This window comes from Podarcis muralis, chromosome 9 (genome assembly GCF_964188315.1).
Source record: "Podarcis muralis chromosome 9, rPodMur119.hap1.1, whole genome shotgun sequence".
NCBI lineage: Eukaryota > Metazoa > Chordata > Lepidosauria > Squamata > Lacertidae > Podarcis > Podarcis muralis.
Genome location: NC_135663.1, coordinates 77,756,644 through 77,780,639, shown reverse-complemented (window position 1 = coordinate 77,780,639; position 23,996 = coordinate 77,756,644). Strand labels below are relative to the sequence as shown.

General features: G+C 45.2%; 1 protein-coding gene across 9 annotated transcripts in view; it reads left to right on the top strand.

The window, feature by feature from the left end:
* Positions 1-986: 986 nt before the first annotated feature.
* Positions 987-23,996, top strand: part of JAKMIP1 (janus kinase and microtubule interacting protein 1) — an 85,609-nt gene continuing 62,599 nt past the window's right edge. For all 9 annotated transcript variants that reach the window (XR_013394289.1, XM_077934483.1, XM_077934482.1 and 6 more), the window contains exons 1-2: positions 987-1,112; positions 17,419-17,686. Coding sequence is in view for 8 of the 9 variants with exons in the window: in XM_077934483.1 (XP_077790609.1) it covers positions 17,558-17,686 (129 nt within the window). In the remaining variant the exon portion in view is untranslated. The remainder of the gene's footprint in view (positions 1,113-17,418; positions 17,687-23,996) is intronic.

The window sequence follows — 23,996 nt, the reverse complement described above, 5'->3', positions numbered from 1 at the left end:
CTCTCAGGTTCTGCAGCATCTGGAGAGCATTTCTGCACATGGCGGAGCAGCTACTGGGCGAAGTATTGGAGGCCTGATTTCCCCCAGTAACGGGACCAGCCCATTCTTCACTATGAAGCATGTCACTATTTGTTGCAGTGCATATAAAAATGCAGGCTACAAAAGTTTGAGTGCTGCCATAAAAAGTTAAAACGAGTCATTGTAAGATTGCAATTAATTGGAAATGATGTAAAGCACAGGTTACTTTTACTTTAAAAAATTGTTGCAAACCAGATAAGCGTGTAATTAACCCTGCAGCAGCGTCAGGCGTAGTTGCCCCCCGTGTGGCGGTCCCGTCCCTCAAGCACTTCTTGAGGGCGAGTGCTAAAATCTCTACGAAAAGTGGGGCTCCATGGAAAAAGATTTCTAGTCCGAACGGGCCACTGTGAGAAGCACCACCAGAAGTAGAGTGTTGCTCCTGAGGCGTCTGCGCTCTTTCAAACGGCCTTTCGATTCATCCCGCTCTCTTAATTGCGCCGGGAGCTCTTGCGGATACAGGAATGATGGGGGTCGGAGGTAGAAAAGGGGCGCCGTCAGAAGGGGGGGGGGTTGGCGAGCGCGTCTCCAGGGACGGGCCAATTCGGAAGCCTTCGTGCGCGTACGTCAGGGCAGAGGGAAAGCGTGGCTGGATCCGGTCCCAGGCCCACCTCGCGCGGCAGCCTATTCTGGCGGCGTCCACTTAGCCAGGCGCCCGCAGGAGGCCCCAGAGGAGCGCGGAACTCCCTGGCCGCCGCCGCCGCCGCCGCGCTCCTTAATCGCGCTGGGTCCGCGCGCAGGTGCCGGCGGGCGCAGCGCCTCTCCCTCAGCATCCTCCGGAGCCCCGGCCGCCGCAGGCGGGGGAGAGGCGAGGGCGGCGGCGGCGGCGGCGCGCTGGAGTGGCGGGGCCCGGCGCCAATCCAGACGAGCGCGGCGCGCTTCAAGGCGCTGGGAGGCGGAGCTGCGGCCCCAGCCCGGCGGGGAGGAGCGCGCAGCCGAGCCCAGCGCAGCACAGCCTGGCAGGCGGCGCGCCCGCCGCCCGCCCCGCTTCCCTCTGCCGGCGCCGGGCTGCCTCGGGACCCTCGGCTTCCCCCAAGGCAAGTGGACGCGGCGGGGGCCCCGGGCAGCGGCAGGAGACGCCCGGGAGGAGCGGGTAGCCGCGTGGGCTGGGGGCTCGGCGGGCGGCGGAGACGACCTGCCCGGCGAGTGGGGAAGGGCTCGGCCCGGACCCCGGGCTCCCCGGGCGCGCAAGTGCGCCTCGCCCGGCGGGCAGGAAGGCGTCGCCCGCCCGCCGCCAGGGAGCCACCCTGCTGCTGCTGCCGCCTGCCGCATCCTTCCTGCCCAGAGGATGCCGGCGGTGGCTTGCTTCGCGCAGGGCGCGCCCGCCCCAGACGGCGGGAGGAGGGGGAGGGAAGGAGGGCTCCCTCTCGACGCCCCTCTTTTCGAGGGGGCACCCGCTGCGCTTCCCGGGGTGCGGCGGCCTGGCGAGCCTGCGCTGCTCCTGGAAACGAGCCCCCCGTGCGGGCATAGGCGGCCCACCCGGCGCTGCCTCGCCTCCTCCGCGACCTCGCTCGCACCGGCGGGGCTGGAGGGGCCTTGCTCCCGAGGGAAGGGCAGGGGGCCCGGCAGCGCCCCTCGGAGGCAGCCCCCCCCCCGCGCCCGGCCTGGCTGCTTCGGGGAGGGGTACCCGGGGCCGGGTGGTCGCGGGTGCCGCCGGCCCGAATCCGCTGCTGGTCCCGCGCGGGAGCGGAGCCTTCTCTGGAGAGAGCCAGAACAGTATGGGGTCTGGTGCTCGGATCCCAAACTTTTCCTCAAATGCTCTGAGAAATCAGTATTGTTTCTGATCTGCAGAATGATTCATGAGGGACCAGGGATATGTGTGAAGATTGTATTTTCACTCTGAAGTGGTCGCAGACTAAGATATGAGAAGTGGTGCTTCAAAGTGGAGTGGTTACACTTCACCTCATCCAAATTGTCCCCACCCCCCAAAAGCTGTTTGTTTTTCTGGAGAAGCTGTACAATATTGGTACATAGTGGTTGGTGGGAGGGAGGTTTAGACTGGGCAGAGGGAAAGACTTGATGAGGGTCCAGTGACTGCTTTTAAGTAAAAATCAAAGCACCAGGAGTTAAGGATCTCATGGACCCTGTAAGTTGTCACCAAGGCAGTGGCGTAGCGTGGGGGGTGCAGGGGGGGCTGGCTGCATCGGGCGCAACATCTGGGGGGGCGCTCGCACTCGCAGCTCTCTGCCCCTACCTGCGCCCCCTACCCCCACGGGTTAGGGGGCGCAAATTACTTGCCTTGCCCCGGGTGCTGACAACCCACGCTACGCCACTGCACCAAGGGTTCAGTTTTATGTTGCAAGCCTTACGGTGAGGTCTGGGAGACACTTTGGCATATAGAGACCTTTTTATGAGGAAGTGTGTGTGTGTTGAGTTCAGTGTAGCTTTAGGATCGAAGGGTCAGTCATTGGAACGCCTCCCATACAAACTGACAAAGTGTTGAATTTCAATTAGTACTATTAACTTCAGAAGAGGCCCTTTTTTGCTCCCACTGAACTTTGTTGTGTGATGGCAACTCTTATGTAAACAGTGTCATGCAGATTTTTTAAATAAATGGTGATATTAAAATAATTTTGCAGACTTTGCTGAGGGTACTGATTTGCTTTTTGCACTTCCTTACAGTTTGCTTTTTGTTTTGTCTTTTAACATATTAATGGTCCACAAATGTGGAGTCTGTATCCTGAGTTCTGCAATCGGTCTTCAGATTTTAGGCCTCTGTGACCACACAGATTTATGGAAGGCATGGATACTTGCTTTAATTGAAATTAGTGGCTTCTAAGGTCTATTATTATCCAGTTAGAGATGCTGTATTGCCAGCCATTTTTTTCTTTTAAGTGCTACTTGCTTTTAAAATAGCACTTAATGAACCCAATGTCTACAATGACATCAGGGGTGAGATGTATATTTGAATGGGAAGATACCAACTAACTTTTCGTTCATTTCCCTTGTGCTTTACACATCCATTTACTGCAAAGTAGTCCAGTGAAAGAAATTGTGAGTTACCGTTTGTGCATCTTGGTACACATGGTGAATGTTACCTGATTCAGGTTTTAGTTCTTATTTAATTTTTATGTTTTTGACCAAACTGATTGCACAGCAGTGCTCCCCCATTCTTGTTCTGCTGTTCGTTCTAAATTACACACTATTCGTGTTGGCTTCTCAAAAATTTTGTGACAACCTAAATTGTGGCGGGGGGGGGGGGATGCTTAGGTACCACTTGAACAATAAGAAGTACAGTTGTACCTTGGTTCCCAAACGCCTTTTTACTCAGACCCAGAAGTGAGTGTTCCAGTTTGCAAACATTCTTTGGAATCCGAACGATCGATGGGAGCTTCCTGCAGCCAATCAGAAGCCGTACTTTGGTTTCCAAATGTTTTGGAAGTCAAACGGACTTCCAGAACGGATTCCGTTCGGCTTTCAAGGTACAACTGTAGCTGAATATTCTGTTGTAAAGTGAATTTTACTTTGCAAAGTGTAAATGTATTTTCACTTGGCGCATGCATAAATAACAGCAGCAAAGTTAGGCTGAATGAGATGAATGTCTATTTAGTCCAGCAGTGGTCAGCCAGATTCCTCTGGAAAGCTCTCAAGAAAAGGATGAGGGCAATGGTCCTACCCTGCTCCCAGAATTTACAGCAGAGGTGTGGGAGCTCCAGTCTACATTATGCCATTAATTCTAAGCTCAACTTTTAGAAAGATGGCCTGTCTAGGAGCCATTCCATTTATCTTGGAAATTATACTTCTGAATCCTGAGCATAATAATAATAATAATAATAATAATAATAATAATTTATTATTTATACCCCGCCCATCTGGCTGGGCCTCCCCAGCCACTCTGGGCGGCTTCCAAAAGAATATTAAAATACTATAATACATCAAACATTAAAAGCTTCCCGAAACAGGGCTGCCTTCAGATGTCTTCTAAAAGCCTGGTAGTTGTTGTTCTCTTTGACATCTGGTGGGAGGGTGTTCCACAGGGAAGGCGCCACTACCGAGAAGACCCTCTGCCTGGTTCCCTGTAACTTGGCTTCTTGCAGTGAGGGAACCGCCAGAAGGCCCTCGGTGCTGGACCTCAGTAGAACGATGGGGGTGGAGATGCTCCTTCAGATATACATTACATTTGTATTGTTGTTCTTTGGGATACAGAAGTAAAATTCATGGAAATTTTGTAGACATGGGGTAAAAAAAAACCTGTTTCCATTGTTTTCTAAAGATAGTGTGCTTGGGGGTCTTTCATGGCTTAGAAAATATTTCCAGTTATTTCCAAAGTGGGAGTAAGTTTGCATCATCCAGGGGTGGGGGACCCAAGGATGTACTGAGGTCACAGTATGAACTGTGCGATTTACTGACAGACACACTGTGTGACATATGTACTATATTCCACTACTTGCAGCATTCATATTGAACATCGAACTTGTTTTTTGCTCAAGTTTATTTAGGCTCCATCAGTACCTGTCATGTAGCTCTGCTTGTGGTTAATGTCTGGTTTTTGTGTACAATGCATTACTTTTTGTGTAATGAGAAGTTTGGGGCTTAAACCTGCCTGCATGACCTAACCCTAACCCTAACCCTTTCGGATGCTGAAAGCTGAGGACTGAGCTGAGGCTTAACAGTGGATGAAGCAGCACTGCTCACACACAACTCATGTGTGGAATTGCAAGCATACAATAAACCTCTCGAACATCCAAGGCTGAATTAAATGGTGTGACTTGCTCTGCAGTGCACCCTCCCCCTGTAGAAGTCCCTTTTAAAAGTCATTTTAAAAAGTTTATCTCCCTAAAATAGAAAAGGAAGTGATCGCTGCTGCTGCTGCTGCTGCTGTTTGAGTCCCCAATTCCTATGCTTGTGCCTTGTAAGTCCAGCCTTAGAAAAATCAGTTTTGGACTGGTACAATTTGGCATGGGGACAGCTTTGAATGTGGACAATTCTGTTGGTGGTGTTTTTTCAGTGGTAAAGTAGAGGGAGAATGCAATTGAGGGCAGCTTGGGAACCTTTTTCAGAGCAGGATTGATGTCATCTGCAGGAGTGGCAGGTCAGTTGACAGATGAGAATTTGAAGTTTGTTGCCAATGACAGGATCCCCTGTCCCCGCTGGTGAGCTTCCTTCCCCGTTCAAATTTTCCTGAACTGTAGAGAATGCAAGAGCAGGGGCAGCACCAAGCGTATCTGCTCAGAAGCACTTGCCCAGTTTTTTATTAGGCAAACAAACCTCTGCTAGGTGTGCCATGGCAAGGGCCAAGGAAGATTCACATTGTCATCAGTAAGCTGAGGGAATCTGGTACCGCTTGGCTGAGATCCCTGCGAGGGTGGACATCCCTCTTCTTGGCTGACTGTGTCTTCAGTGGAGTTGAAACACAGGGAGGAGTGAAGCCACATCAATGAGGGTTTGTCTCGTGAGTGTAATTCGTTAACAGTTGTGTGCATGGAGAATTTGCTCAGGAAAAGGAGTCCTGGTCACCCTATGCTTGTGAGAAAGCTACTTTGAGCAAAGTAGTTACCTTAGCATTTTTGTGTACTTTGTGTTTAAAGCATTAAATTTGGCCATAGACATGCAGTGATTGTGCCCAAACCTTTTGTGACCTATCCATCCTCACATCTACCCAGCTTTGAATTTTTTACACTGATCACTTACAAACTTATATTCTTTATATCAAGCAACTTGCACTAATAATAATAATAATAATAATAATAATAATAATAATTTATTATTTATACCTCACCCATCTGGCTGGGCTTCCCCAGCCACTCTGGGTGGCTTCCAACAAAATATTAAAATACAGTAATGCATCAAACATTAAAAGCTTCCCTTCAGATGTATTCTGAAAGTCTGGTAGTTGTTGTTCTCTTTGACATCTGGTGGGAGGGCGTTCCACAGGGCGGGTGCCACTACCAAGAAGGCCCTTTGCCTGGTTCCCTGTAACTTCACTTCTTGCAGTGAGGGAACCGCCAGAAGGCCCTTGAAGCTGGACCTCAGTGTCCAGGTAGAACAATGGGGGTGGAGACGCTCCTTCAGGTATACTGGACCAAAGTCGTTTAGGGCTTTAAAGGTCAGCACCAACACTTTGAATTGTGCTTGGAAATGTACTAGTGATTTGTAAGGTGCCAGTTGAACTAAATGACAAATATAAAACAGTTTTATATGCAATGAAGAAACAAAGGTGTGCAGATTCACAATGTAATATGAAATCTTGTAGCATCGCATAGACATACAAATATGGAAGGTGGAGGAAGCTTGTTCTCTCCTGTCCTGGAGGGTAGGACTCAAACCAATGGCTACAAGAAAGGAGATTCCAGCTAAACATCAGGAAGAACTTTCTGACAGTAAGAGCTGGTCCACAGTGGAACAGACTCAAGAGAAATTATGGACTCTCCTTCCTTGGTGGTTTTTTAAGCAGAGGTTGGATGGTCCTCTGTCATGGATGCTTAAGTTGAGATTCCTGCATTGCAGGGGGTTGGACTAGATGACCCTTGGGGTCCCTTCCAACTCTATAATACTACGATTGTATGTAGTTCACTGAAAATTGTTGTTTGCAGCCAGTGATGCAGCTAGGCAACTGAAATTAATGCTTGTATAATGTCCCCCTTTAGATAGGAGACCTATAAGCCTATTACTTCACTTGTGGAGCATATAATTAATGCCTCTTTACAATGTGTTCTATAACCACTTCTACATTCCTTAAATGTTGCGGGGTGGGGAGTTTGCCAACCCAGTGTGCAGTTTTGCCTTTTAAGATCAGTTAGACTGCCAGAATAAAATGGACCTTGGTTTGGCTGCCATGATGCTTAGCACATTTGCTTTGGAATAAACACTGTTTTATTTTAGAATAGAATAATATAAATTTTAAAGTAAAAATAATATCAACATCTTATTGTTTTTTACAGCTATGGAGCAGCCGTCACATGGTTTTACAGCTGCCCTAGAGCTATAAAAGTTTTTTTAAGATAAGAAAGGATGCTGTGGCGACCATGTTGGCTCCCGAGGGCTTGGCATGCACATGCCAGCCGAAGTACTGGATGCTACTTTGCTGGTGCCCCCATCTTCTGCCACTTTCATGTTCTGTGGGCCCAGGATTTCATCTCATGAACCTTTTTATAGTTGTTTGTGAGTGTCATCAAGCAGGTAGATATTCACAGAGCTGATCTGGTTTGTATTATGTAGTTTCAAAAAGCTTTCAGAGTACCTCACCAAAGTTTTCAGAGTGAGTTTAGCTGTCATGAAATAAGAAGGCAGGTCCTCTTAGGGTCATGAGTTAGAAGGGGAAAAAAGCTGAGAGCAAGAATAAATATGTAGTTCTGCCAGTGAACAGATCAAGAAAGTGAAGTCCCCAAAATGGTTAGGTTGGGAGTTGTACATATTACCTTGTTTAATGATCTGTAGTTGGGGCTTAGCAATGAGATCGCCATGTTTGTTGACACCAGATTGTTAAAGGTGATTAAAACAAAGGATGCTGAAAGGAGCTATCAAAGGGTCTCTCCCAACTAGGTGAAATGGCAAATGCAATTCAGTATAAGCAAGAATTAAGTGATGCGCAATGAGACCTCCCCTCCAAATACTTATTTAACACATGTTAACAGTATTCAGGGACGTGGGTGGCGCTGTGGATTAAACCACAGAGCATAGGACTTGCTGATCAGAAGGTCGACGGTTGAAATCCCCGCGACGGGGTGAGCTCCTGTTGCTTGGTCCCTGCTCCTGCCAACCTAGCTGTTTGAAAGCATGTCAAAGTGCAAGTAGATAAATAGGTACCGCTCCCGTGGGAAGGTAAACGGCGTTTCCGTGAGCTGCTCTGGTTCGCCAGAAGTAGCTTAATCACGCTGGCCACATGACCCAGACGCTGTACGCCGGCTCCCTCGGCCAATAAAGTGAGATGAGTGCCGCAACCCCAGAGTCAGCCGTGACTGGACCTAATGGTCAGGGGTCCCTTTACCTTTACCTTTAACAGTATTTAGGAAAGAAATTGAAAACAAAACTGCCAATAATGCTGTGATACAAATCTATGGTGCGACCACTACTCTGGCCACCTCACGTGAAAAAGGATCCTGCAGAGCTGGAAAAGCTTCAGAACGGGGGCAATCAAAATGATCAAGGGGAAGGAGCCACACCCCTACAAGAAAAGGTTACAACATTCGGGCCTTTTTAGTTTCGAGAAAAGGTGAGTAAGAGGAAACATGATAGAAATGTATAAAGTCTTCTTGGTGTAGAGAAAATGGATAGAGGGGGGAAATAGCTGGCTGCCTACCCACTCCCAAGTCAAGTGCAAGGTATGGATGAATTGTGGTCCAAATACTTGCAGGCATGCTTCTCCCCCTGTCTCCAGCTTCTCCCCCTGACCCTTGAGACCCGGGAGGGAGGCCCTCTCATGGCCCTACAGCGACCCAAGATACAACCTTCTCTGCCTACGTAGCTCCTTGCTGTCAGAGGTCCACCAAGTATCTTTGGTATTTGGGCTTGGATGTCGCCATTTATTTCATGCTGTGAACTTCTCATTTAAAAATTCAGGAGTGGTCAGTAAATAAAAGATGTAATTTTCAGCTTGGTCTGCCTTCAGAGAGGAAACGGATATGTGAGTTCAGGCACGAGGGGCATTCTTAAAATGGCGGAAGACTTGCTTTCTTAGCAGTGGTTGGGGACTCCTTGCCTGCTGCTTCTTCAGTCTATCTAATTCAGCTCATGGATGGGATGCCCCTCCACTTGAACTCTTTATGCCTTCATCGGAGGATCTCTTCCCACATTGCACATCGATGGGTGCCAATCTGTTGCTAGATCTTTGGCCGGTGGCCCTGAAAGCAAGGAAACTCACTGACTTCAGACACAGGCAACAGGAGTGATGTTGATCAGCTGGGACAGAAAGTAGTATTATTTGCCCTACAGGTATTGGATTTGTCATTTTCTGTTTGCGGTTTAGGTATCCTGTCTATTTTTAGCTAAGCGTACGTTAAGCTTCTTGGTAACTTAAGGACAGTTTGTTTCTCTTGCAACCTTTTGTAACCTGAGTTCTAGTATATTACCTTTGGTGTTTCCCCCCCTTTGAACTATTATTTTTTTAGGACTGCAGTATGCTTCTAGAACACATATGTGTTCAATACCTGTTGTAAATCAAATGTACCTGAATTGAATATAGCAGCAGAATTCCTTTCTTGAGGAACTTGCCAGGGCTGGTGGTAGCAAATACCCAGAAACAAGTGTGAGGATATTTCCATTTTTTGTAAGGATAAATTGATTTGGTGTCAATTTTTAGACATTTGCTTTATTCTATTCTGTTGCACCTTGGGTAAAATGTGTTGGTGATCCTGGTTTCCCACAGTAAGGGCTGGTAATGAGAAACTCCAGGGGTGCCACTAACTGGATTTATGACATTTGTACAATATTTGATTTATGTACAAATTATACACATAACCCTTTCTCTTTCAACTCTGTCTTTGCCAGCTCAATATGCCTCTTAATTTCTCCCTCCATGGCTTCATTCCACTCCTCCTCCAACACAACTCAGCCGTTTGGATGTTTTATTTCTCTAGACCAAGGTTTCCAGCTGTTTTTAGTCTGCAACTCCCATCACCCCTAGTTAGCAGGACCAGAGGTCAAGGATGTTTGGGAACTGTAGTCCAACAACAGCTGGAGACCCAAGTTTGGGGAACCCTGCTCTAGAGACCTGTGCAAAGGTCTTTTCCATTTCATCATCCACTGCCTCCAACTTTACCATTGCCAGAGCAGCAGATATTGCCAGCCTTCATATCACGTTTGCAGACAGCTTTGTAACACACTCTGCCAACAGGCCTGGTGCCTGAAGCCAGCTGTCCATAGAGCACGCCCTTGGGAATCCTTCCATCCTCCATTCTGTGGACATGACCAAGCCAGCGTAGACTTTGCTAAGACAGGAGTGTGAACATGCTGGGAAGTGGGCTTGGAAGAGCACATCTTTGTTTGATAACAGGCTCCATGTCCTCAATGCCAGCCTCAAACCAGTTGGGGATCTGCTGCTATATTTTGCCCAAGAGGGCACAGCTGTGTTCTAGGTTGCCTCTTTGATGTAATTCCACCTTGCTTCAATGCTATCTCTTGGGCAGTTCAGTACAGCTTGTTCAACGGTATCAGAGAAGCCTTCACAAAGTTCAGGTACGACTGTTCTGTTAGTGTTGATTCCAGGCCATGCTTTGTGCTATGAACTGTCTTTGGCTGGAGATGGATCTTGCTCACTACTAGGGAGTGATCTGTGATCCGTGTCGCAGCTGGCACTGTGGTAGCTCAGTGTAACATGAACACAGTTCAGTCACCAGATCTCCTGGTGGCAATCAAGACCATCTGGTGCCAGTGGCCTGACCTTGGGTGTCTCCAGGATCCTCAATGTTTTGCCTTGTTAGAGAAGAATGTGTTCCTGATGCAGAGGCTGTGATACAAGCACAGCTCAAGCAGCTTTTATCCATTCTCACTCATGCTGCCAATTCCAAAGTGGCCTACGCAGTTATCCCATGTGTGATGATCATTCCCAACTCCGGCATTGAAATCTCCCAGCAGGAATAGGTGTTTACAGTCTGGGACCCTCACTCTGAAAGATAGCAAGTGTGTTGGGAAGGCTACAGACACACCATAAATAGCCTATGAAAAACTGGCCAGTCTGTATTTCCTGGCTGCAGCACTATCTAGAAAGCAAAGATGGGGCCAATGCTATGTGGGTCCAGGAATCAAGAGAGTGCTGTTTGTAGCAGAGAGGTAAACAGGAGAGAGGGAGACTGAGCCCTGCCACCCCCCTGCAGTGGCGAAGCTTCATGCTCCAGCACCGGGAGGTGGAGAGCAGGAGGGGGCGCAGCTGGCGTGCGTCCCAGGGGCGTGGCGCACCACCCACAAGGGCATGGCGCGTGTCCTGAGGGTGTGGTACGCCACCCACCGGGGAGTGGTGTGCGTCTGGGGGCGTGGCACGCCGCCTGTGGGGGCGTGGACGGGGGCAGCCACGATGGCACCCCATTGGGATTGCGCTGCCAGGGGCTTTGCGCTCCTCCCGCGCTCCTCTTCCTTCGCCAGTGCCCCCCTGTGAAGACGAGGGGAGGGCGAAAAAGCTGGTTCCTTTTTTAAAAAAATATTTTATTAAAACCTTTCAAAATACAATAAAAGACCAGGACGAAGCAGAGGCAGAAACAAAACAAATAAGACAGAAAGAATATTAAAGGAAATAATAACTGAATAAAAAGATAAAGAAAAAGTTAATAAAAAAGAAAAAGGCAATAAGTAAAAGTGACTTCCAACTATCCATCTGTCAGTTATATATGCAAGAGTTCCTCAAAATAATTGAATGTTCAATCCCGAGTAATATCCAGCTATTCCTTTGCTAGTTGAAGTTTTCCCAGTCTTCCGTCTGGGCACCTTAAGTTCATTCATTTTCCTTTCTAACCAAGAAGTCCAAAAGAGCTTCTCCAATGATTATTATAAGTAAAGGTCAGCAGTAGTCTTCCTCCCGACTCATATCCCAGCTTTATCTCCAATATTTAAAAAAAGCAGGCCTTATTTTCTTATTCCTCAAGAGTTTCTTTCCTGTGGTTATATAATAAAAAAATAATCTATCATTGGTTACTAATTGTATAGGCATTAATTCACACCCAAATTCATATACAAATCTTCCAATTCCCTTTCCTGTTGGCCATGTGTTACATCCTTATCTTTTTTAAAAAGAGTTTCAATTTCTTGCTTTTCCGTTCTTTTTCCAGAAGTGTTGCAGGAGGCTTAGTGGCTTTTTCCTCTGAGTTCATTCCAAATTACGCACAGAGTCCTTTCTTCTCCAACATCATAGCTTCAACTTTACCTTGTTCTACTCCTTCAGGCATCAGTATGGAACCATCCTCTAGGACTGGCCAAGCATCATCAATGTTTTTTCCAAGAGCTATAAATCTTCAGCCATCTGTATGGAACCATCCTCCTGATCTTGCACATCATCACTGGTATTTTCCCCCAAGATCTTCTCCTGTCTCTGCTTTGTCCAATACATTTCCCCATTTCTGCATCTTAATTCCTTTAATTGATCATTTAAAAGTTGTGGTACAACTGCAACAGTCAATAGCTTATTTTTTTGACATTTTTTTTCAGTCCTGGGTGCTTTAAAATAAGTTTACACAGTCCTTGCTCAGATAAGACACATTCCTAGCTTTCCGATGCTCCCACAGCAAGTACAGCCAGCAGCCATATGGCGCTGTGGGTTAAAGCCTCAGCGCCTAGGACTTGCCGATCGAAAGGTCGGCGGTTCAAATCCCCGCGGCGGGGTGCACTCCTGTTGCTCGGTCCCAGCGCCTGCCAACCTAGCAGTTCGAAAGCACCCCCGGGTGCAAGTAGATAAATAGGGACCGCTTACCAGTGGGAAGGTAAACGGCGTTCCGTGTGCTGCGCTGGCTCGCCAGATGCAGCTTGTCACGCTGGCCACGGTCACGTGTCTGCGGACAGCGCTGGCCCCCGGCCTCTTGAGTGAGATGGGCGCACAACCCTAGAGTCTGTCAAGACTGGCCCGTATGGGCAGGGGTACCTTTACCTTTACCTTAAATACCCTTGAATCGGAGGATTAAAAGTAGAACTAAGCAAGATGAAAACTTCTCAGAACTGGACAAACTCTTGGCTGTTAGAAACAGTTGTTATAAACTTTTTTGGAATGTAAATCAAGGTAAGCTTCCTGAAAACTATTTTTTTCTAACCCCTCAAAGGTGTATTCTCTTAAGCCAGCCTTTGAGTTGTGTTTTACATGCACATTTTAACCGACAGATAACTTCCGTAAATATAGTCTCTATAGGAATTTCAAAAGTAGTTGCAGAAAAGAGGTCTTGCTGGTCTTTGCCCTAGAGATTAACCTCTAGTGGCTCTTAAGTGGTGCTAGGGCAAGGTTACGGTTCTTCCACCCCTGGTCTTTTACCTGTCTGAGTTCCTCAAAGATTTATCAGTCCCACAGAAGGAGTAATTCTTCCAGAGCATTCAGAAGTTAATCCCTTTGTTATCTCTGTAACGCAGAGATGAAATGACCGACAGGAACTATCATTAATCACCACTTAATTATATCTGTTGACAGCATCTTGACAGATGCATCTAACCAGCCATGACACTCCCCGGAAGTCTCAAAAAGCTGGTCCCAAAAACCTGATAGCTGCACGTGTTGTACTGGTGCATCTGGCAGCTTTGCTGCTACAGTTGTTTTCACTGTTTTTAATTTGTGTGGGTTTTTTTGGTGGTGTTTGTTCATTGAGGGAGAGGAGATGTGCCTAGGAGGAGAGGAGCTGGGGAGAGCAGAGGGGTAGGGTGAAGTATGGTGTGGGAGATGGGGCAGGCCAGGTAAGGGGCACACAGCACAGGCAGTTGTTGACTGTTGCATGTCAGCCCCTCCTCCAACCTGGGGAATTGTGGTTACTCTATCAGCCAGCCCTCAGGTCTGTGGCTGCTGTTGAATGCCAGGTCAGCTTGGAGTAAGTCCTCCCTCATCCATGATCTGATTGTGGATGAGGAGGCCAATCTGGTCTGTATCACTCAGACCTGGGTGGGTGAGCAGAGTGGAATACTCAGGGCAGCATCAGGGCAGACTAGAGTTGGGGAGGAGGAGTTCCTGTTTTAGCAACACCTGGCAAGCTGTTTTAAATCCCAACTTTAGGATTTCAGAGTACCTTGCACATGATGTCAAATATCCATGCCTTCCATAAATCTGTGTTTATGATCTACAGATCTAGTGCTTGTCAACGGTGCAGAAAATATTGATCCAGTAAAACTGCTAGCACATTTGCAAAGCTAAGCAGGGTCCAGTATGGTTTAAAATTGGATGGGAGGCTGTGTTGAGATTCCAGCATTGCTGGGGGTTGGACTAGATGACTCCCAGGATCCCTTCCAGCTCTACAGTTCTATGAGTCTATTTACCATCATGAATTTTACTTTGTTGTTGTTGTTTAGTCGTTTAGTCGTGTCCGACTCTTCGTGACCCCATGGACCAGAGCACGCCAGGCACTCCTGTCTTCCACCGCCTCCCGCAGTTTGGTCAGGCTCATGTTTGTAGCTTCGAGAACACTGTCCAACCATCTCGTCCTCTGTCGCCCCCTTCTCCTTGTGCCCTCCATCTTTCCCAGCATCAGTGTCTTCTCCAGGGAGTCTTCTCTTCTCATGAGGTGGCCAAAGTATTGGAGCCTCAGCTTCACGATCTGTCCTTCCAGTGAGCACTCAGGGCTGATTTCCTTAAGAATGGATGCGTTTGATCTTCTTGCAGTCCATGGGACTCTCAAGAGTCTCCTCCAGCACCAGAATTCAAAAGCATCCATTCTTTGGCGATCAGCCTTCTTTATGGTCCAGCTCTCACTTCCATACATCACTACTGGGAAAACCATGGCTTTAACTATACGGACCTTTGTTGGTAAGGTGATGTCTCTACTTTTAAAGATGTTGTCTAGATTTGCCATCGCCTTTCTCCCAAGGAGCAGGCGTCTTTTAATTTCATGACTGCTGTCACCATCTGCAGTGATCATGGAGCCCAAGAAAATAAAATCTCTCACTGCCTCCATTTCTTCCCCTTCTATTTGCCAGGAGGTGATGGGACCAGTGGCCATGATCTTCGTTTTTTTGATGTTGAGCTTCAGACCATATTTTGCGCTCTCCTCTTTCACCCTCATTAAAAGGTTTTTTAATTCCTCCTCACTTTCTGCCATCAAGGTAGTGTCATCTGCATAGTGTCATCTGAATTTTACTTAGGATGATATGAAAACCAACAAATCGCAGAACACATTCATAGACACAAAATTGATGGTGTTTTTCTGAGGATTACTTGTAGAAACTATAATGATCTGTCTGGATCTGTGCCTCAGATCCATGTTTTTTGTTTGTTTGTTTGTTTGTTTGTTTGTTTTTATCATGGCAGTGATGGCAAACACATGGTTCTGTCAGTGGAGACAGATGTGATCTGTAATTTCATGGTTGGTGCGGGGAGTGAGAGAAGGCCCTTTAGGGAAAAACCAATGCCATTTCAATAGGACCTTTTCTTTTCTGTATCTCCTACCCCTCCCACACTGTGCTTTCCTCTCTCCTCTCAGGTTGCTCCCCTTTCCCTCCTCGTCTCTCAGCCATTCTACCTTTTCTTCAGCTGCCAAAGTGCCGGTCTGAATTTTGAAAAATGCATAGAGGTGAAAGAGGAAGTTGCAGAGAGCATCACTCTTTCAGCTCTACGTACCGTATTTTTCGCTCTATAACACGCACCTGACCATAACACGCACGTAGTTTTTAGAGGAGGAAAATCCGTAGGCATGCCATCCGTAGGCATTCCCCCCATAACACGCACAGACATTTCCCCTTACTTTTTAGGAGGAAAAAAGTGAGTGTTATGGTGCAAAAAATACGGTACTTTTTTTGGGTGGGTGTGTACATTGGATAATGACCTTTGCCATATTTTGTGGGAGGCAGGACTCAGAAATTTTTCAGGTGCTATAAGGGCATGACGCTAGTGACCCCAAAAGTTGATGAATGGGAACTGTGAGATAGACCCCTCATCCAACAATCCACACCTAACAACTTGAGGAAGGAGGAATCAGGTGTGCTTGACTGCCTGTTGCGCTGTCTGCTAGGAAAAGGAGCCCTATATTTCAGTAAGGTTTCCTCTGCACATGTGGACAATGCTATAATTGCCCTAGATCAAATATAACACCTTGCCGAAACAATAGCTGTTCAAAATCTATATGAATACAATAAAAGCCATGACTGTGTTTCTGCCTTATGATTTATCACACCAGAAGTAAATGAGGGGAATTTGAGCATAAGGAGTCTACTCATTTGCCAGCGACAGCTAAAGAGGCTGAGGAAACCCAGCCAGATGGGTGGGGTATATTATTATTATTAAATTAGATAAAGCCAACCTTGATCCAGGTGGGTGTAGTTTTCTCGTTTTAACCTCCATAGTGGAAGCAGCTGAGGTGTGTATCAAGGCATCCCTTCTTCCTAATCGCACTTCATACAAAGATGAGAGCTGTAGTACAGTGAAAGCTTTAGCTAAAGAGTGTTAGTGATGGAGCGAGCTATGAAAGCAAAGCCATGTTCTTGTCCCAACAGGGTCCCTGTGCTTCTGAAAACTGCTGTCTGTCATGCAGAACAACAGGTGCAGTTCCCTCAGATAGAAGATGGGGAACCTGGCTTGAGAGCAGTGCTTGTAAAAAGGATCTAGGGGGTCTTAGTGGACTGCAAGCTTAACATGAGTCAACAGTTAAGCAAAAAAACTATTATTTCTGCAGTGATTTTTATTATGATAAATTGAAACAGATGATTTACGAGCCTCCCCCAAGAACCCCATGAAAAGGTTCAAGAATGGCTTCCCTTTCCAAGATCATGACAGCAGGGCAAGGGTTAAGCCAGGCGGTTGTAGTGAAACATGTAATTTGGCTCTGTGAAAAGTGCTCTCTGCTTTGTGACTGCAGCTGCCTTAACTTCTTGGGTTTGAGTGCCTTTATTGGCCTGCATAAGATCTTTGGAAAAGATGACAATTATGTGGTGCTTAATATGATGGGATAGCACTGATCAGCTTTTCTGTAACTTTTGCCTTTATTGCATTGCACTAGGCTGCATTTCTAACTGCACCAATAAAAAACCCACATGCAAAGTATTTCCATGGTGCTGCTTGATGTAGTAATCAACATTGTAGAAGACAACATTAGGTGACAAAATAGCCCTCAAATTGCTATCTGGTAGTATTTGACAAGCCAGGTAGTACTGTACTCTGAAAGACTCTAAATCGGATGTTTTGCTCTCCAGCCACTCCTAATCTATAAGCATATTTACTGTAAATGCTAGCTTGGCCCTGGGCAGCATCTCAGATTTGCAGAATTTTCACACACTGTTGAGATTTTTCCTGTAGATTTGGTCTAATTTTAATTAATTCAATGAACCTTTTTTTAAATTGCAGGTTTTTACTGTAACCAAACAGGGTGCATATTACTTCCCAGTTGACGTAAAAATGTTGGCATATTGATACATGGGGTATGATTTAGCCACATTAAACTTCTTAAATCTCATTAGTTTAATTGAAAATGCCTTTAGTCAGATCCTGCAGAGATGTTATGTTATATGTTCTCCTGCAATAAATGGGAATGAAACACAATAATCTTGGACAGCATTATGTTTGTTTAAGGCTTTCTTTGATCAAATAGATTCAGGTAGGTAGCCGTGTTGGTCTGACGCAGTAGAAATATATCTGAAGTATCTGAAATGTATCTGAAGAAGTGTGCATGCACACAAAAGCTCATACCAAGAATAAACTTAGTTGGTCTCTAAGGCGCTAGTGGACATTTTTTAATTTTTTAAATATATTTCTACTTTGATCAAATAGTTAACTTTCATTTCCCATTTTATTTTGTGCTTTAGAATATTGAGGATAGTGACTATGAGAGCAGTGGTTTTCTACATGGGATGGCACTGACTGCTGCTTGACGTCTTAACATTCGATGTTCAGAGCTGCTTGGCAGTTGATATATTGCCAATATAAGAATACGTATTTGAAGCCATGTCGAAGAAAAGCCGCACAAAGGCAGAAAAGGACATGGAGACTGAAGCTGTCCAAGCAGCAGCGAATGAGGAATTGCGGATGAAATTGACAAACATTCAGATTGAATATCAGCAGGAAAAAGGCAAGGTATGTAAGCTGAATGCTATGTGGAGGTATGTCCAGCTGAGCAATGAGCAGCTCTCACACCATCAGGTCTTAAGGGATTTAAAGAAATGAAACACTCATCAAACTTGCATACGGTGTTTTCATAGCTTCTCCTTTCTGGAAAGACGCTCCCTCGATTTCAGTGCTTTAGAATAAAAAGGTGTGTATAATTTTTTCTGGAATGGAGGTGTTGGTGTCACTGTTTCACCAACAGCCAGATGAAAGTACTTTGCTTGTTGGTGTTACCCAAATAGATAATATTTTTGAATGATAATTTTAAAGATCCCAGGATGCAGCTCTTTCTGACTTGTTACTTTATGTGAGAGATTTGGTATATTGAATCCCCGTGACGGGGTGAGCTCCCGTTGCTCGGTCCCTGCTCCTGCCAACCTAAAAGTTTGAAAGCACGTCAAAGTGCAAGTAGACAAATAGGTACCGTTCCGGTGGAAAGGTAAACAGCGTTTCTGTGCACTGTTCTGGTTCACCAGAAGCAGCTTAGTCATGCTGGCCACATGACCCGGAAGCTGTCTGCGGACAAATGTCGGTTACCTCGGCCTGTAGAGCGAAATGAGCGCGCAACCCCAGAGTTGTCCGTGACTGGACCTAACAGTCGGGGTACCTTTACCTTTATGCGCATAAAACTTCATACACTTCAGTGGCTTATGTGTATAAGCTGTGGATTATTCACTTCAAAAACTCTTAAGACCCTGTTATATTAGCTTTACTCAAACTCAGGAAGATCTGTGTAAAATGCTGAGTATTATTTTTTTGTTCAGTTCGGGTTCGCTAAATTGGAGAGTCTTGCAAGAAATAGATATATATTCAGAATACCAAAAACCTTTTCAAGTGCTTGCACACATGACATGTCTAGATTTAGGGGTCTGCTGCTGGCATCCTTGTCTCTTGTTGCAGCTCTTGTTTTCAAGGTGACAGCTTTAATTATTTAGCAATAAACTTTCAGAAAAAGTTCCTTGCTAGAATTATCCTGCCCTTTCCTCCTTGCTTTTTGAGAAATAAGTATTTCACCTTTACAGCAGAAAAAGAAGACTTGCTGCAGCTGTCACAAAGATGAGTTTTAGATGACTGCTTAAAACATTTCTGTTTGCAGAAGCATTCTCTGAAGTGTAACGCAATAAGATATTAGTTGTATATTATCCCAATATAAATTCAAAACATGTACACTATATTGTGAAATCTTAAGGCGTCCACAGCTCAGGTATTTTGATTAGGCAGTATACACATTTGTATTGCATGTAACAAAATAATAAGCCCCTCACTTAAGAGAATTTTATCACCCTCTTTTAGACAAGGTCTTGCAAGTTGGTAGCTAGGGGTTTGTTTAAATAGCTGGTTTATCCCAACATGGTTTCCTTTTTAACAGTAATTGTTTTGCTTGCTAGATTTTCTTAAGAGTGGGTTTGTTTTGTAAGTGATCTCTCTTGTACATGCCATGGGCAACAGGTGCCTATTAAGCAGTTTAACCTAGATACAACCCAACTAAGGTTTGACAAGAGTTAGGAAGCTGGGAAGGGAATCTGTGAGTGCAAGGAGAGTTGAGAGCACTCACTCATGTCACATCAAACCATGGTTTGTTATTCCAGGCCCTGTAGAACTGGAATTGCTGTCATATTTGCCTAGTCAACAAAGCTTAGAAAATAAGAGCCGTTACTGCACATGTATGCTACTTAATGTTTCTTCACACTTCAGTAAGTCAAAGAAGATAATGTTGGTGCATAAAGCTAAAAAGCAATAAACAGTAAACTTTCTGTGCTGTTAAGGCACATATGTACATATACAGAAAGCTGAGATTTATTAATGATGTGTGTTTAGCCAATTTTATATATAAGTGATGGCTTTGTAACTATTTTAGTGTTTAGTTTCCCCCTAACAGATGTTCTTTGCATGTTCATTGAGTGTGTGCAGGAGGCTCTGCCAAGATTTCTGATGACACAGAGAGCCCTCTATACGTTCAACTGTAAATGTGTGTGCTCTCTACAGGTGTTTTAACGAGGGTGAGTAGGTTGGGGTGGAGTTTCTGCTGCGGTGCCATCCTGCATAAGCATCACCACTGAATGAGCAAATAATGCTTTTAAGGACTACACTGTTCATTGACTTCAGACGCCAGGCTAGTCTTTGCTTCCTGGCTCTCCCACCAATATTAAGTACCTTTGTCTCTAGATTGTTCATTAGCATAGGGATATCAGTTTACAGAAGTAAGGTGTAATGTTGGGCATGGAAATGGTCTGTTTCTAATAATCCAGTAGCTTTTGCTTGCTGTCATTGTTTTGGAGCTGCCTTGAATTTTTGCTGTTCGTCCTTGCTAGATGGCTATGCAAGTAACCAGCTGCCAAATTTCTCCAGTGTTGCTTGTTAGTCAGCAAAATTGGGAAGTGATTAGAGTTACTATTCTTTAGTTATGTTGTTCCCCTCTGTTTCTCTGGTATGCGTAATGAGTAACTGTGGGAAACTTAACGCAATTGGACAGGGAAATTGCCAACTTCTTGAGGCTGGTTCACACAATACATCTTTTGTCCGTGCAAATATTGCATGGTGTTCACGCTTACGGACAAACATAATAACCCATTTGGGATGTAATGATAAACAAAGGTTTATTGTTGCATGTAGAAGACTTGGGGTTATGGGCTCCCCCTCTGCCATTGCTGTGAGGGCTGTGGCTTAGTTACCCAGAGTTTAGCATTGTGTCTGAATGGAACCTTAAACTGCAGTTGAGAATACCGTATTTTTCAGTATACTGTATAAGACAATGTTATTTTATTAGAAATAAATGTTTAAAATTGGGGGTTGTCTTACACACGGGTAGTGCAGAGGGGGGACGGGCAATTGTTGGTGGCCGTGAGCAGGAGATTGTCAGTGGCGATTGTGCGGGTGATTGGTGGCTGTGGCACGGCCTGCTGTCTATTGGCTTCTGCTGCGGCAATTGGGCAGTCGATTGGAGGTTGCCGACAGATGGCTTTGGTGGCTTTGGCGAGACGTGCGGCTGGCAGTGGTGGTCAGGCGGGTGAGCTCAACAACTCTGGGCAATCTCCTCCCATTTCCTTAATTTGGAGTCCCCCAAAATAGGGGCCATCTTATACATGGGGGGACCAAAAATAAAGTAACTATATTTCGTTTGTTTCAGCTAAGGCAAGGATAACTGCAGTTTGGAGTCAAGCATAGCTCTTATCTCAAGTTAGTCTAAAACAGAAGTGGAAAATTCGAAACCCTTCTTCCCACCCCCACCAGAGGGGAAGCAGAATGTTGTAGCAAGCTTCAGGCTTGTACCTGTGCCTGCAATGATAAACAAGGGCTTTTATCATTCCAACCAGATGAAATCAATGTGTGAGCAAGAAAGCACAGATATAGTCAACAGCAGTTCTCATGATGATGCTATCTGTAAAAGTGCCTCTGATTTTCTGATTCACATGCTGTGTTGCTATTTCACTACATAGCCCAGGCTATCTTTCATTGTGGGTGTGTATGTTCTGATTTACACAGGCATTTTTCTAAAATAGTTCTACTTCCTTAGTTTTAGGGACTTTCAAATAGATTTGAAAATGTGCTGCTTTGTTCGTATCTTCCCCTAAACATAGGGCTTGTCCAAACTGGGCCTTCTGGTGAGTTTGAGGCTGATTGAGTCCAAGATTTCTGAGCATCGTGAAGCTACACTCAACCAGAACCCATTCTACTTCTTTTGATGAGTGAATTTAGACTTCCCCAATCCTGGGAAAGTCAGGAGAGCAAAGCAAAACCTCTGTAGTCAAGGTGGCATCAGGACTTAAAAGAGCAACATGGAATTGGCTTTTTGATCTGTGAAACTGTGAATTGAACCGTGTACATCCATTCAAGGGGTCTGTTCAACCTGGCATGTCTCTACACCAAGACAAGATGGGCCTTTGTCTTCATCCAGCAGGCTCTTTGCATATGCAGAAAACTGAAAATAAGAATGAAAAATGCACCTCTTTCCCTGGAAAACTGCGTGAATCTGGCCCTGTCCGCTTCTGGAATGGGAACCCTGACAGCTTTCTGCTGGGGTACTGTGGCCCTTGGACTGAAGAGCTTCACCCCTAATGTAAATCCTTGCTAGTTATCTCCACTATGTGCTAGTTCACAGACTCTTTGTACACAGGAAACTCTGATAAATAAATGAATTGACAAATGAGGATTATAGCTACTTGGTCCATGCAATGTACTTAAATCCTCAATGAGTCCTCAGTCCAGTCATTCTGAAGAGGATCTGGTGCAAAGTGATGGGATATAACTGAAAGGCAAATTCATGTTTGTCCCACGTTTGGAAGTAGCGAGGTTATTGAGATGAATCACTGTTTCCCCTTCAGTACACCTTTTGGGACTGAATGTTTAGGAGTATTCACAAAAATAAAACACTTCCAGCTAGGATTTCATTGGTTTGCTTTTAATTGCTGTGCTTGTTCCATTCTGCAGAAGGGAGTAGCCTTTGCAGTAGCTCTAAACTGGTGGGGATAAGTTCTTGTATTTGCAATGAGCTTACAAGTGAAAAGCTTATGCAAGGATGACTGTAATGAGATTGCCTTACTTCGTTGAAGGTAGTATGGGCCCATCAGTAATCTTATTCAATCAGGAGGCCTTTGAATGTTTGTGTTTAAATCCTCCTCCTATTTATTAAAGAGCTAATAATGATGAAGAAAGTAGCGGAGCAGTAGGACTGAATTTTTATTTCATTTTTAGGATCTCACTTGAGTAAATTTTATGACCCAGCGGATTCTGAAATGCCTAAATGTATTTCTTGTATTCTGTAATCTCCTTTTCTGAACACCTCACTCCAATCCCCACCCTTCCTCCAGCCCTGGCTATCATTCTTTTTTTTTAAAAAAAAGATATTTATTAAGGTTTTCAAATTTAATACAGTAAAAAAGAATGAAAAAGAAGGAAAAACAAAAAGGTTTAAAAGCACATAAGGTTCACAATACTTATTTTTCAATAACATATTTCACTGACTTCCTCATACCTCCCCTTCTTGTATTCCAATTCAAATTGTTAGTTCAGCAAATCCTTATCCGTAATTTTAACCTATTTCCATATCCTATTTTTTCCCCCATATCACATTACAGCTATAAACCCCTTAATTTCTATCCGACATCATTCAACACTCATTAATTTTGCAATATTTCTGTAGATAGTCCTTGAATTTCTTCCAATCTTCTTCCGCCGACTCTTCTCCCTGGTCTCGGATCCTGCCAGTCATTTCTGCCAATCCCATACAGTCAATCATCTTCATCTGCCCAGCCCTGGCTATCATTCAACTGCCTTCCTATTAGCTATCCTAATATCTAATTTCTTTGCAACATCTGCTGAGCTAAGGCACGCTCATCACCTCAACTATTATTAACAACTAATAACAGGTAAAGGGTTAGTAATTCCGGCACTGTGCTTTGCTTATATGTATGTGGATACTGTATGTCAGGCATAGGCAAACTCGGCCCTCCAGGTGTTTTGGGACTACAACTCCCCTCATCCCTAGCTAACAGGACCAGTGGTCAGGGATGATGGGAGTTGTAGTCTATTGGAGTGACAGGGATGTTGTTGTTTAGTCATTTAGTCGTGTCCGACTCTTCATGACCCCATGGACCAGAGCACCCCAGGCACTCCTGTCTTCCACTGCCTCCCACAGTTTGGTCAAATTCATGTTAGCAGCTTCGAGAACACTGTCCAGCCATCTTGCCCTCTGTTGTCCCCTTCTCCTTGTGCCCTCCATTTTTCCCAACATCAGGGTCTTTTCCAGGGAGTCTTCTCTTCTCATGAGGTGGCCAAAGTATTGGAGCCTCAGCTTCAGGATCTGTCCTTCCAGTGAGCACTCAGGGCTGATTTCCTTCAGAATGGAGAGGTTTGATCTTCTTGCAGTCCATGGGACTCTCAAGAGGTCTCCTCCAGCACCATAATTCAAAAGCATCAATTCTTCAGCTATCAGCTTTCTTTATGGTCCAGCTCTCACCTCCATACATCACAGGGATGGAGCTTACTTAACAGAAATAGACTAAACAGGAAGGGTGGAGAGTTAAAGGATGCATACACATGCAAAGAAATCCATGAATTTGAACATCTAGGTCAAATTAAAAGAAGAGGAAAATAGTGGTGCCATTGTAGGAGTATGCTACAGACCACCAAGCCAGGCAGAAGTCTTGGGTGGTGCCTTCCTATATAAGAGTACCACTTGTGGAAATTAGGCCTTCATGTAATTAATTTAAAAAACCTGCCAACTTAAACAATGGAAAAGTGATCTGTTAGTATTATCAATGTATTTTATATGTCTTACTGA